Source organism: Podarcis tiliguerta (assembly GCF_965153285.1).
Source record: "Podarcis tiliguerta genome assembly, chromosome: 10".
NCBI lineage: Eukaryota > Metazoa > Chordata > Lepidosauria > Squamata > Lacertidae > Podarcis > Podarcis tiliguerta.
The window spans coordinates 60711537-60725225 of NC_139543.1; the positions used below are offsets into that span (position 1 = coordinate 60711537).

The 13689-nt window shown below is 44.4% G+C and overlaps 1 protein-coding gene across 2 annotated transcripts in view; it reads left to right on the forward strand.

Moving 5' to 3' along the window:
* The window catches only part of PDE3A (phosphodiesterase 3A), a 276633-nt gene extending 263740 nt beyond the window's left edge, over window positions 1-12893 (forward strand). For both annotated transcript variants that reach the window (XM_083401870.1, XM_083401871.1), the window contains one exon: window positions 3927-12893. In XM_083401870.1, coding sequence (XP_083257996.1) covers window positions 3927-4135 — 209 coding nt within the window. In that variant the 3' untranslated portion in view covers window positions 4136-12893. The remainder of the gene's footprint in view (window positions 1-3926) is intronic.
* Window positions 12894-13689: the final 796 nt, after the last annotated feature.

The window sequence follows — 13689 nt, forward strand, 5'->3', positions numbered from 1 at the left end:
TGAAATCAAAAAGGACTGTAAGAAACTTTTCCTTGTCTTTATAGTTTCCTGGGCAACCAGCCGGGAGCCGCTGACAGCACTCTGACACTAGAGCAATGGAAGTTTCAAACACTGCCCCCAAAACACACAAGATTGTGGCAACAAGAAACACACATTTTTTGGGGGGGTGTTGAGCTCTCTCACAGGTCACATGACTTGCACAGGAGACCATCCAGAAGATGTACATCCTGGTTTTGTGCTGAAACATCAACATTTCCTAAAGTAGGGGGTCCATGGCTTAGCTTTTGGAAAACGGGGTCCACAGTTCTTAGCTGGGTACCACTGCTCTAAGCCCCAGACACCTCGATGTTTCTTCATAGGAGAGTTCCTCCATTCCCTTGAAAGGCCCATCCTGGTGGCCCTTCTCAGAACCTTTTCAAACTCTCTGCAATATCCTTTTTGAGGTGAGGCCGCCAGAACTGTACACAATACTCCAAATGCAGCCACACCTGCATAGCAGCATGGTGCAGACTGGCTGTTTCATTTTCAATTCCTCTCCTAACGACCCCTAGCACGGAGCGTGCCTTTTCCACGGCCGCTGCATGCTGGGTCCTTGAGCTACTTCTATTTTGACCCCAAGATCTCGCTTCGGGTCCGTTGCCTCCAGTTCAGACCCCAAGACCCCTCTCTCAGTTCTTGCATTCCCGGTGCAACCCCCTGACCTAAAAGCAAATGAGTGCAGTTAGCCTGATTAGGTTTGCAGTGGTTCCGAGCAGAATCTCAGGTGGTGATAAATGCTCTAATGACCTCTGTGGAGAGCTGCAAGACTCGGGGGGGGGGGTTGTTGTCTCCCGGGAAACCAGGGATAGAATGTTCTAACACGGAGCGCTGTGCGGAATAGAGTTTTCTCCTGATTAAACCTTCAGGTTTCCTACAGGGGAGTGAAAGCTTTCTAATGAAGGATTGAACTGGATTTGGGCTGTGCCACAGTGAAAAGCTCTTTGTTTGCCGTTGAAAAGCTTGAAGGACTCAACGGTTTGGCTCCTGACACACACTTAAGGCCACCTGGAAACGCTAATCTATGCACACATTTCTTTGCGACAAAACATTCCTCTACGTCATTTTTTTTCCCCCTCTTCCCCACCAGCTCTTCATTAAAACCTTGAAGAGGTTCATATCGCTGAAGTTTGTAGCTGCTGCTGCTGCTGCTGCTAAGGATAGCTGATGGGGGAGTTTGCAAAGGAGCAACTTTTAAGTGTTTGTTTTGCTAAGATTCTTAGCTTGAGAACTCTTGCCACTTCAGCTCAGTGGTTCTGGAGCCCAGAGTGGATACGTTTGCCTCTGTGGCGTGAGAAGGTTTCAGCACACAGTTGTCTCGGGAAACCTCCACAAAAGCATTTGGGATTATTATTTGTACAGCACATGATTCATTTGCTCAAGTGGTACAGATCAGTCAACTGAACATTTTAGTTGATAAATCAGCGATGGCTGGTTTTAATTGGTCAGAGGTTAGGGCAAATTGTAATACGAAAACAAAAATATTGGTCAGAGGTTAGGGCAAATTGTAATACGAAAACGAAAATATTAAAAGACTTAATATGCTTTCTTACAGCATTAATTTATTCATTTCATAAAAGTTATATGCCGCTTAACTGTAATAAAACCTTAAAGTGGTTTGTAAAAAGAATGGAATAGTAAAATAAGTTTAAAAACAAACCAGTGTAAAACAGCTTTTTAAAACATTCAAAAACAGACACACAAAAACCAATAAGATGAAAACCAGATTAAAACATGTGTCAGCGTTCTACGTGTCTATAGGCTTGCCTTAACAAAACAGTTTTCATCCGGTGCCAAACAGAAACAATGAATTGTCAAGGCAGGGCGTTCCAAAGTGTGGGGAAATGAGCAGTAGTTTTTGATAATTAAATCATAATCTATGTCTAAGTGCCTTCAATGCAGCCTCTGCTAGCCTGGGCTCCTGCAGATGTTTTGAACTATATCTCCCATCATGGGAATTGTAGTCCCAACTTAGCTTGACGAAGTCTACTTTAGTACCTATGGTGGGGTACTATGATGTGCACATTTTTGTAAATTTGTTCAGGTCACAGCCACACCATGTGCTTAAAGTACTGTCTTGCCACTGGAATAATCATGGGCAACCCTGAGAACTGTAGTTTGTGAATGGTGCTGGGAATTTTAGCATGTTGGGTCATCACCTTTTGCAAACTGCAGTTCCCAGGATTCTCCATGTGGCACAATAGGGCATTAAATGTACGGTGCAAATGTGACCTCGATTGTAAATAAAGGGGGTGGGGGGACACAGAAAATGAAGAAGTGGAGCCACACCAGTAGCTTCCCAGCAGATGGATTACTGTTGCTTACTGGGAGGGTTGAGGCAGTGGGCAGGTTGATTTTTAAAGTAATGTAATCATTCTTTAAATTTATGGTGCAGATAAGGTCTGTGTATGGGACGTGGGTGGCACTGTGCTTTAAACCACACTGCCGCTTGGACTTGCCGATCGGAAGGTCGGCGGTTTGAGGCCCCGCGACAGGGTGAGCTCCCGTTGCTCGGTCCCTGCTCCTGCCAACTTAGCAGTTCGAAAGCATGCCAGTGCAAGTAGATAAATAGGTACTGCTCCGGCGGGAAGGTAAATGGCATTTCCGTGCGCTGCTCTGGTTTTGCCAGAAGCGGCTTAGTCATGCTGGCCACATGACCTGAAAAAACTGTCTGTGGAAGCGGACAAACGCTGGCTCCCTCAGCCTGTAAAGCGAGATGAGCGCCGCCACCCCAGAGTCATTCACGACTGGACTTAACTGTCAGGGGTCCCTTTACCTTTAAGGTCTGTGTTTACCCAGAAATAAGCCCTAATTTGCTTCCAGAGAGCTGTCCATTGTGGGATGGGTGCTCTTGATGCATTCAGATTTTTTGCAGGGTCCACACAATGGCATGGGCAAATGCTAAGCTATATTCTCCGCCCCTAGCCTAAATTTAATCTGGAGAAAATCCTGTAATGAAACAACCTGGTGACAACGACCCAATTGATACAGCTTAATCCATTTGCAATATTAAATCCCCATCTGTAAGCATAGGAACATAGGCTTTCTACTTTAGGTCTATCTAGCTTAGCATTGTCCGCACCAGACCAAAGTAGAGGAGTGATGGACCTTGTCATTCAGCAACATTAGGAAGACCAGACCCGGTCTCTGCACCCTTGACTTTCAGCTGGTGGGTTAGGAGAGCAGCTCCGCCAACATGCAAATAAATGTCATCATTAGGGGTGCCCCCCCGACTCATGTTGCTCATCGACACTGCAGCAGCAACAATGGGGAGTGCATGAAGTCCTGCCTGGATCGGTCTCCTGGCTGCCTGCTTGCTCAGTCCACTGGACTATCCGCCCATTGGCTCGCTCAGCTGGGCGGCCTGCTTAAACCCACAGGCTTCGCTCCCTCTGCTGTGTGTGCGAGTGAATGAGCAGGCAGGCGGTGGTGACGACAGTGGCAGTGGTAACGTGGTAAGGCCCTTCTGGCCACTTGCTTGCTTTGTGTGCCTGTTCACTTGCGCCACCAGCCTGCCTGCTTCATTCGCCCATTGTTGTCACACTGCAGTTCATGTGGCCCCCTGCTGCCAGCCACGTGAACTGTAGCGTGATGCACGTTCCCACCTTCCATAAATATTATATAGTAAGAAATTAAGAAATGCTTGCTTGGGTTAAAGGTGGGTCCCGAGTCAAAAAAAGTTGAAAACTGCTGATTTACACTGATTGGTAGCAACTCCCCAGGGTTTCAGACAATGAATTTTCCCCAGCCCCGAATGGAGGTGTTTGGGATTGAGCCTGGGGCACCCTGCGTGCAAACAGATCCCATCTACCACCGAACCTTCCCTTTCTATTCATACTCTGCCCACGGTTGCAACTTAAGGCATCATTTTCCCCTGTGGTGTTTTGCAGGGAAGAAGAGGAGGAAAATCTACTGCCAAATCACTCAGCACCTACTTGAGAACCATCAGATGTGGAAGAAAGTCGTTGCGGAGGAGGAACGGAAAGCCGGGGCAGAAAAGCAACCCTCCGAAGAGATTGAGGCTATAAAAGAGGAGGAGGAAGAAAAAGGGAAGCCCAGAGGGGAAGAGGAAAGCAAAGCGCCCGAGACAAACCAATGACAAGGATAGGATGTTGAGCAGTATTTTGAGACAAGGATGACTTGCGCACCTGTTCCTTTTTACAAGCCAGCACAACACTTAGACACAACACTGTAGAAATACGGGATAATGCACCTACAGCTGTTTAAGTTGTTTCTCTTTACCTTTAAACTCCTCCGCTCAAAGAAGCTTTCACACTGCAACACCAACTTTTACAGACTTTCGTATGGGATGGGAATATTAGCTTGGGTTTATCAGCTTCATTTTGTTTTGTTTTCGTTTTCGTTTTTTAATGATGGCATATTATGGTAACTGTGATAATGAAAGAGAAAAGAAGGAGGAGAAATTTCTGCTCGCAGTGAAGGGAGTGGCGGCTGCCTTTGTTCTTCTGTCTCCATGATATGGCGTCAGTGATCTTATCCGTGAAATATTGGTTCTGTTCTGCCAGTATAGATACACATGTGGGGTGGTATGCATAGCATCCCTGAACAAATGGATGTGATGTTGCATTTGAGGCTGGCTGTAACACTAGAGTATGTTATCTCCGCACATGCGCATAAGGTTCCGACCCCAGAATGTCACGAAAATGGCCCCTGCATGGGGTGTAAATTTTGTCTGCAAATGTGACCTCCTTATCTCAGCCTCGGGGAGCCTGTGTTAGAAGCACTCTGTCTTTCTTCTTCTTCCGCACAACTCAGAATAATTCAGGCAGGCATAACCCAGGGGTGCTTTGGGCTCTGCATAGCAAGGGCAGCCAATGGCTGGAGCAATCTTTTCTGCAGCTGGCTGGTAGCTTGTTTCCTCAAAGGGGCATCCATTGGCAAGTTAACACTAGCTGTATTCACACCTGCAGACTGTACAAGTTTACACTGGATCACACGTACGCTTTGTACATGTTGCAAACGACCGACATCAGTAGTCTGCAGAAGGGAATGCACATCCAACCACTGGCGCTCATCCGTCATGTCCAAAGGTATTCCCAGTCTCTTGAGTCAGAAAGCGCTGGGGAGAGAGATTTGCATGGCACTCTTCAATGGCTCCTTTGATAATAATCACATGATTCCAGATGTCTTGTGGGCTTATGAAAAAAGAGGCGTGTTGGCTGATTCCCAGTTTAATGTCAAGTAATGACTGGAGATACTTGGTCATGGCTTATTGCGATATTGTCAGTTCATACTGGAATTTGCAGGGAGGGTCATCAAACTTGGTCCTCTGCAACAGTGGCTTTCAGATTGTCTGTTTTGGGGGAACGCGTTCAGCATTGGTTAGTTTGCTGCAAATCATGTGTATATCGCTGGTAGTGAGAAGCAAGCTATATTTTGGGGAGAGTAATTCTTCCATTACGGATCTTCCCATAAAATCAGTGGTGGGGAACCTGTGGCCTTCCGGATGTTCTTGGACTCCAGTTGCCATCAGCGCCAGCCAGAGTAACCAGTGGTCAAGGATGATGGGCATTGTAATCTTTCAACATCTGGAGGTCCCCTTCCTTGAAAAAGCCATGGCAGATTTCCAAAGAGCCGCAGAGTTCTCCAAAACACAGTTTGGGAAACTACTGACGGGTTTAACTCTTGGCAGAAGCGCCTGTGGAAAGCATCTGTGCAGAAGTTGGGGGGACTTTTGAGGGTGGGGTTATCTTTCTGCTCCTCTTCCAGGACAGGGATTAACCATGCTTCTTTTCAGTGAAGGTGGTTTCCCATGTAGCCTTTGATGTCCGCTGGAAAAAAATCTTATGTAGAATCAGTTATAATTTAACTTTTCCTATATAGGTATGGTTGCAGGGCTACAATAATCTGGCAAATGCATGTATTAGGTTTCAAGTCCCCCTCAAAATACCTTTAAGGAGGCATTATGACTGGGTGGGTGGGTGCAGAACAGGTGTGTAGAACCTTTGGCCCTCCAGATGTTTCAGACCCACACCTCCCAATGACCATGCTTGCTGGGGCTGATGGGAGTCCTTCAGAAACAGCTGGAAACAGTTCCTCACACCCGGTGTAGAAAATGATATGAACTTAGGAGCCAAATGCACATTGTCAGTGTTTATTTTTTTCTGTTCCCATTCTACCCATGGCCCCTAATGTTGGTCATGTGGGGTTTTATTTTTAAAAGGAGGTTTCACTCTCAGTCTTTAAAAGCAGCAGGATGAGAGATGTGGAATCATCCAGGATCTTTGAAGTCAAAGGACCTTTGCAGTGCTTAAAATGAAGAGCACAGAAGCCTACCCTTTGTGTGTGAGCCACTGGAAGTGAGGTCAAAGCATGCCATTCCGCAACAAGGAATCAATTGGTAATTAATAGCTTGCTTAGGTCCTTCTTGATCCAACAGAAGGATTTATTTATTTTTACTTTGGAATTCGGTTTTGCTGTTTTGAAAAGCAAAAGAAGATCAGGTCTTCAGCAATATGTTTTTTTTTTGGTCGCTTAACTGATTTTTTTTTTTAAATCTCCTTGTCCATGATTTGCTTATCTATATGTAAATATGGAAATGCCTTTTGGGTCTTGTAGATAATAAGGGGGAAGAAGGGTGGGGCATTTTTGTAAAGATAATTTAAGAGAAAAAGAAAAAAAGCTATTTTAAAAAAATAAAATGTAGCCATTTGCTCGTTCGACAAATAAGATCTTGCATAATTGGTAGTGAGACTTCAGCATCAATCCTTGGAGGCAGGTTTTACCAAGGATAACTGAGTTTCAGTATCAAGAGTCTAGCCATTGATCACTGCCCAACTTGAGTTTTAGTAGCACTATATGTGGAGAGGGATCTGCTTGCATAACTTAAAAGTGTGCTAAGAAATTGTGCCAAAGTTAGTGTGCCATTCCTGAGACCCAGTACCTTCGGTCTCATGCATGATGCTTCAACGGTGGTTATTTACCTGCCTTCTTTTCCCAATCTTGCTTCTCAGTAGCCTCCAAGTATCACACCCTGCAGAATTACTAGCATCAGCTACCATGTGCAAGTTAAATATTTTCCAGGGAAACGCATCTTCAGCATCAGAGTCTCAGTCATTCTTTGTGCTAGGAAAAAGGCAAAGGCAAAGGAGAGGGAACTTGATTAGGGGACTGTTGTCTCTCACACTGTTTTAGGCCACCTCCTCACCCAATTTATAGCGTGGTTATATTGCTTTAACTGTCACAGCTTTGCCCATGGAATCCTGGGAACTGTAGTTTGTTAAGGATTCTGAGAGTTGTTAGGGGAAACCGGTTCCCCCTCACAGAGCTACAGTTGCCAGAGAAGAGGAATTGATTGTTGAACCACTTGGGGAGTTGCAGCTCTGTGGAGGGGAATACGGACCTCCTAACTGCTCCCAGCACCCATAACATACTTCAGTTCCCAGGCATGTTTGAAGGAAACCATTGCTGTTTAATAAAGTAGTATAACAGTGCTTTAAGTGAATGGGTGCAGATGTGGCCTTAGTAATGTCCTGTAAGTGGCAAGAGTAGACCAAAAAATTGAGGTGAATCACAGAAATGGCCATCTCTTTACACACACACACACACACACACACACACATTTTTTTCTCCCATGGTTGTCCCGAAATGTAAAAGATAGATGTCAAACACACGTGTTGTATAAATGCACTTGTCAAAGAACTGGGATTAGTTCAGTCAGGTCTGGCGCAACACATCTCACTCCCTGAGGCAAATGGCAAGATGGTGCCCTCCCTCGATTCCATAGACTGAATCCAACTCAGCTAGTGTTTCGATCTTTCTTAGGCGCCACCTTGTGGCATCCTCCACCAAAACTCAGGTCAGCCAGATAGTTTAGCAGGTACAGCTCTGTTCTCCTCATCTCTTCCCCCCTCCTACTGCCTCACTTTACCTCATAGTAAGGCTGGCCCCAATGGTGACTTCCTACTGAGTGCGCTCTTAACTTCCCGATTTGTCGATGTGTGAAATGACCCTTATTTCAAAACTTAAGAATCCCAGGCCTGTGATTTATATGCCAGTGTGATGTCATGATCACAGGTTCAGCCCTTTCTGTGATTTTCCTCAGTGCTTATCCTTGTCCCTATTATGGCCTCTTCGCCCTTCAAGGTGCTTACCCTTGTCTTCGTTTATAGCCTCTTCTCCCTTCAAGGTTGAATCTGGCTGTATTTTCATCTAGCTTGGCGCCGTTGCGGTAGAGGTTGTTTCTCTGCCTGCTTCCTGTCTTCTTGTTCCCACAATTCCTGCATTCAATGAAGCCCTTTTCAGGAGTGCTTGCATTCTCATATTATCCTGACTTTTCTGGCATCCTCTAGTTCTTTTAATACAACTCAAAATCACCAGGAAGTCTCTGGCTTATGCACCCAAAAGTTTGTGCCCAGCATCCTCCCACCACCCTATCTGTAATTTGAGGACCAGATTTCTGGGAAACCCACGAGGCTCCAAAGTCCCTTCATGCACAGAGTGCTACCTACACAGCCCTCTGGGTTGGTGGAAGAGAGTTGGGGAGGGTTATCATTCCGTACTAAAATGCAAGGGTTGCTCTGAGCTGCTGATATTTTACATAAATAAATAAATAAATAAATAAATAAATAAATAAAATAGTTAACCTCACCAAGCATGGGTTAAACAAAATGCTTGTGGTCAAAGGAATATTCCTCTTTGCAGTTTTCTCTGAAGCACAATCAGTGACTGCAGTCCAAACACATATCCCAAAAAATTAACCAAAATTCCAGTTCCAGAGTGTGTGCATTTTTTGTGGGGAGATCTGTGTGTTTTGCATAACCTTTCTGCGTATCGTGCCCAAACACATTTCTCATGGTGTCCGGAAGCCCTTGAATGTATTTTGGTAAACTCGCTGGGCCTTTCTTCATCAGCATGATTTCTTTTGCAATAAATGCACAGGTCAACAGTTTGCATCGCTTGCAACCCTGAAATCACAGCTCAGAGCTGTCTGCAGCTTCACAGTAATTGTTTTAATGGAGAGACATTCCTAACTCCAGGCCCCTGCCTGCTCCTAAAAACTAGCTCTGCTGGAAAGCTCCTGGGAATCCTTAGGTGAGCAAGAAAGAGAATATTTGAAAGGAGGGAGTAACTTTGGAAGCAGGGTAAAATCAGAGATTGTCTTTTGCCAGTGGTGGTCATTAGAACTAGATCTGCTTTTGTTTCCAATGTGCTGTTGGTTTCTGTAGCGTTGGTGTGACCGTTTCTAACTTGACAAGCCTTTCTTGCGAGTGCAGGAGCTAACCTAACCTCCTTATAAGCCTAAAGTGTTTCTGAGCGATGAGGATCAGGAATGAAGAGCATTTTTCAAACTGATGAGAAGAACACAACAGTGATGAAGGCAAAAATAGACATAGTTATATAATAAGATCCCTGCAGGATCAGGTGCAGAGACCAACTAGTAGTAGCCATTGATGGCCTTGTCCTCCCCTAAATTTATATCACAGTGGCTGAGTGGTGATTTGAACCCTGGTCTCCCAGGCCTTAGTCTGCTACACCACACATAAAATGGCATGGCATGGTTGCAGCTCCCACACAGCACAGAATTTTTTTGTTCATTGGTGTGGCGGATTGCTCTTACAGTATCCATTTCAGGATAAGGACTAATCCCTTGGAAAATATTGTTATGACACACTTACAGGATTTTTGGTTTCGGTTTTGTTTGGCTGAAAGGAAAATAAGTGGCTTTATCAAATGCCAACTAAGTTTTGCCCTTCATTGACAATGCTCAGTGGGAGAGATTTCGTATATGGTGTCGCTAGGAATTGGACACCAAAGAGCCATACCATTTTCTGGTTTCTTGAAAACTTGGGTGTCCCCCAGCTGGCAAGCACGATTCCAGCATAATTAGCCTTGGAGCTGATGGGATTTTGAATTGAGATGGTTGAACGGGCAACAAGAGAAGAGATCATGCAATTTCAGGGCGGGGAATGGGTGTCAAAATCATTTCCACCTCACTCAAACTCTTATGTCTGCTTTGGAAACTCGGCCAAGTTCCAAATCTGCATTATGCCCTGATTTTGGGCCCGGTTTAGTTACAAATTAGGAAGTAAGCCCTTCGAGGCAGTCTAAAAACTCAGCATACTCTGTTTATATCACTAAAGATGCAGTGGACATTGTTAGAGGAAAATTTGGACTGAGATGGAAGGCAATGAAACTCTTGCTAATGGTGGATTCATACCATCATGCATGTTGATGGAAGTTATAAACAGCAGAACCAGCTCTTTCATTTGGCAGAGTGAGCAGGCAGGTGCTAGGGAGCAGTGATCACAGCATTCTGGCTGTTCCTCATAAGCTTCCCCAAACTGCTCCCCTTTGAGGAGGACCCTCTCTACGAATCTACTCTAGTGCCTCTGGTATGGTGGAGAACACTCTCCTCTGGCCAGCATCGAAGCAAGATTCGTCTGCCAGTCCAGTCAGCTTCTGAAAATGGAATGGAGAGCAGGCCGCCATCTTGACCTTCACCTCAAACAGTAAAATGTCTTGAAAAGTCAATTGAAACAAATAGAAAAGCCCTTGCAGGTAGGTGAGTTCCATACACACCTTGGAGCTCCAGCCTTCAATCAGATTATAATTGGATTAGAGCATCTGAATGTGAGCGATAGAAGAGTTGTGGCCTTTGTATTTCAACTCAAATCTCAAGCATTTGCATTATCTGAACCTCTGGTTAACCTGAGTGGCTCAAATGTTATTATTCCTGATATCGCCTGATCCTATTTTACTGGAGAGGCCTATTAAGAGAGGAGATGGTGTGTGGAAGGCTAAGGTTCCAGCCTACCCACAGAAGGGATCTGCTAGGCCTCTTGTCTCTGTTTGGCAACTTGAAGACCCAGATGCTGCTACTCAGGGGGTCAGCTTTGGCCCACAGGCTCCTCAGTTGCCAATTCCTGGCCCCCACCATTTTGTCCCAGGCATGCCTTTTCATATGCGTGATCGATTTGCTTGTGCTCGTTCTGGTGCACAGCATCCACACCTGGTGATGCTTAACCGTTTGTTTCCCAGATGCAAGCACATAGCCTCACGTCGTTTGCATAATCGCACATCCTCACGTTTGAAATACATTCTGCAACTACGTCCAGCTTTGATCCGACTAATCCTCCGAGGTTAAAAATGGTGCCCTAGGCAACCCTTTGAAAGATGATTATGTACTTGACTGTCACAAGACTTGAAGCCGATTCCTTTGTTAGTGCAAAATTCACATTGGAACAAATGGGTGTGCACACCCTGTAAAAGCATTGCACGCCCATTTGTCTCCCCAGTGAATCATTTTGCTTCCCAACACTCAAGGTGTGGAGCGCCTCCTCTGAGGTGTGTCTGTTGATGACACAGGCTATGTTTTCTAATCAACCTGAGCTTTCGGCAGATCGTGGCGGTCCTTGTTTATTACTTGTTAAAGAATGCATTCTCAATGTTCCATTACATAGGTTTGCACCTTTCTTTTTTAGAAGAGTCCTTTTGCAGAGTTTACGGGCGCTAAAATCTTGCAGGTTTTCCTCTAAAGCAATATCTTGAGCTTTCCACTTCTTTTTTAAAAAAGAAGAAAACTACGAAAACATAAGGGCATGAGCCAACCAGAGTGCAGCACTTCCAGTGCTTGATATTAAAAGTAGTGTTCAGCCTCACTGCTCTGCCTCTCCTGCAGGCCATCAAAGCCTGGTTGCTATTTCTCTCAGAAACTATTATTTCATAAGGTCTTGGAGCGTGAGAATGAAGCTCAGGGGTAGCAAAGGTGCCAGATGTGTCATTTCGGCCCTCTCTGTCCAGCACCCCAGGCCATGCTCCTCTCTGGTCCTGATCCCCCCCTTGAGAGTTCCTGCCAAGTGGGAATGTCTCCTTGACCTCAGACCGTGCCTCTTCCATACCTGCACAACGGTAAAATTTGTATTTGCTGCTCCTTCCACTCTTCCCTCTGGCTCCGCCCACTGCCGGCATGCGATTTCTCCCTTTCCCCAGAAGGGGGGTGTGACCGTTAGGCTGAAAATCGTTTCCCAATCCCTGAAGTTGCTGAAAAAGGAGAACTAGGGTGGAGAGCTAGCAGCTTCAGAAACACACAACGTTCCTCCTTGAGGCTGCAATTCTATGCAGATGAACCTGGGAGCCAGTCCTGTTGAGGTCAGTGAGTGGGACTGGGCTGCAGATTTCTCCTTGAAATTGGGACTAAGTGCCTCACTTTCGGCTGACTCGTGCCCAAAGGGAACTGCTAACCAAAGTAGGAAGGTGGGGGACGGGGACGTGCCATCAGTATTGGTCCATTTTAAACACGGTGTTCTTTTCACTAAGTACTACATTCATTAATTTATATTTATATATTGTCAATATTGTTGTAATAACCAAGCCTCCTCTTTTCGTTTTGAACACTTCAAGAACAAGGCCTTGTATTTTGTGTGTGTGAGTGTGTGTGATTTTCTTTTCTTCTTCTTTTTTTTTTTTTAAAGATGATGCTCTTTCACGGACCGGCGGAAATCTTTTTTTTACCTTTCACTGATATCCTTGCACTTAAGACATGTAGCAATACTTAATATATTCCCTTCACAAGTATTTGTTAAGTGATTTTTAGTTAATGGCTGATAAATGTTTTGTACAAAATAGATTCTGTACAGGGATTTAAACAAAAAAACAAAACAAAAAACAAAGAGAGAAATCTTTTAGATAAACATTATTTATTTTTACTGTTTTTTGTAAGTTAGACACTATAATGATGCTCCTCTTTTTTGCCAGAATTACTGGAAGTGCCTCTTGGTATAAATGTATAATAGTAAATATGTATTCAGAATTATTAGAGATAAAACTTGTCACAAAAAAATGAACAATGTGGATGTTGCAATGTGAAGAAAAACAAATATAATTCTGTGGTATCATACTGGTTTGCTGTTCTTTCTTTCCTTTGAACGTTTCCAAGTACGTTTCTGAGCACAATTCAAAGTGTTGTTGCTGACCTTTAAAGCCCTAAATGGCCTCGGTCCAGTATACCTGAAGGAGCGTCTCCACCCCCATCGTTCTGCCTGGACACTGAGGTCCAGTGCCGAGGGCCTTCTGGTGGTTCCCTCACTGCGAGAAGCCAAGTTACAGGGAACCAGGCAGAGGGCCTTCTCAGTAGTGGCACCTGCCCTGTGGAACGCCCTCCCACCAGATGTCAAAGAGAACAACAACTACCAGACTTTTAGAAGACATCTGAAGGCAGCCGTGTTTAGGGAAGCTTTTAATGTTTGATGTGTTACAGTATTTTAATATTTTTTTGGAAGCCGCCCAGAGTGGCTGGGGAAGCCCAGCCAGATGGGCGGGGTATAAATAAATAAATTATTATTATTATTATTATTATTATTATTATTATTATTATTATTATTATTGAAGGCTGGTTCTCTGATGCTACATTCTTTTTTCCTTTTTGTTTAAAGAATAATTCTTTATTTAGAATTCAACAATAACAAGGGGGGAAACCACAGCAGTTGCTACATCAATTCATCACAATTAACCAATTTTAACAATATATAAATAGTAATAGAAAAATTACACATCACTTTTAACTTACTGAACTTGTTATATTACACTTTTATCTCTTTATCTCTTTCTTAATATATGAAAAAAGAGAAAGACCAAGAAAGGAGGCACAAAACAGAAAAAAAGAAGAGGAAGAAGAAGGGGGGGGGATGAGGG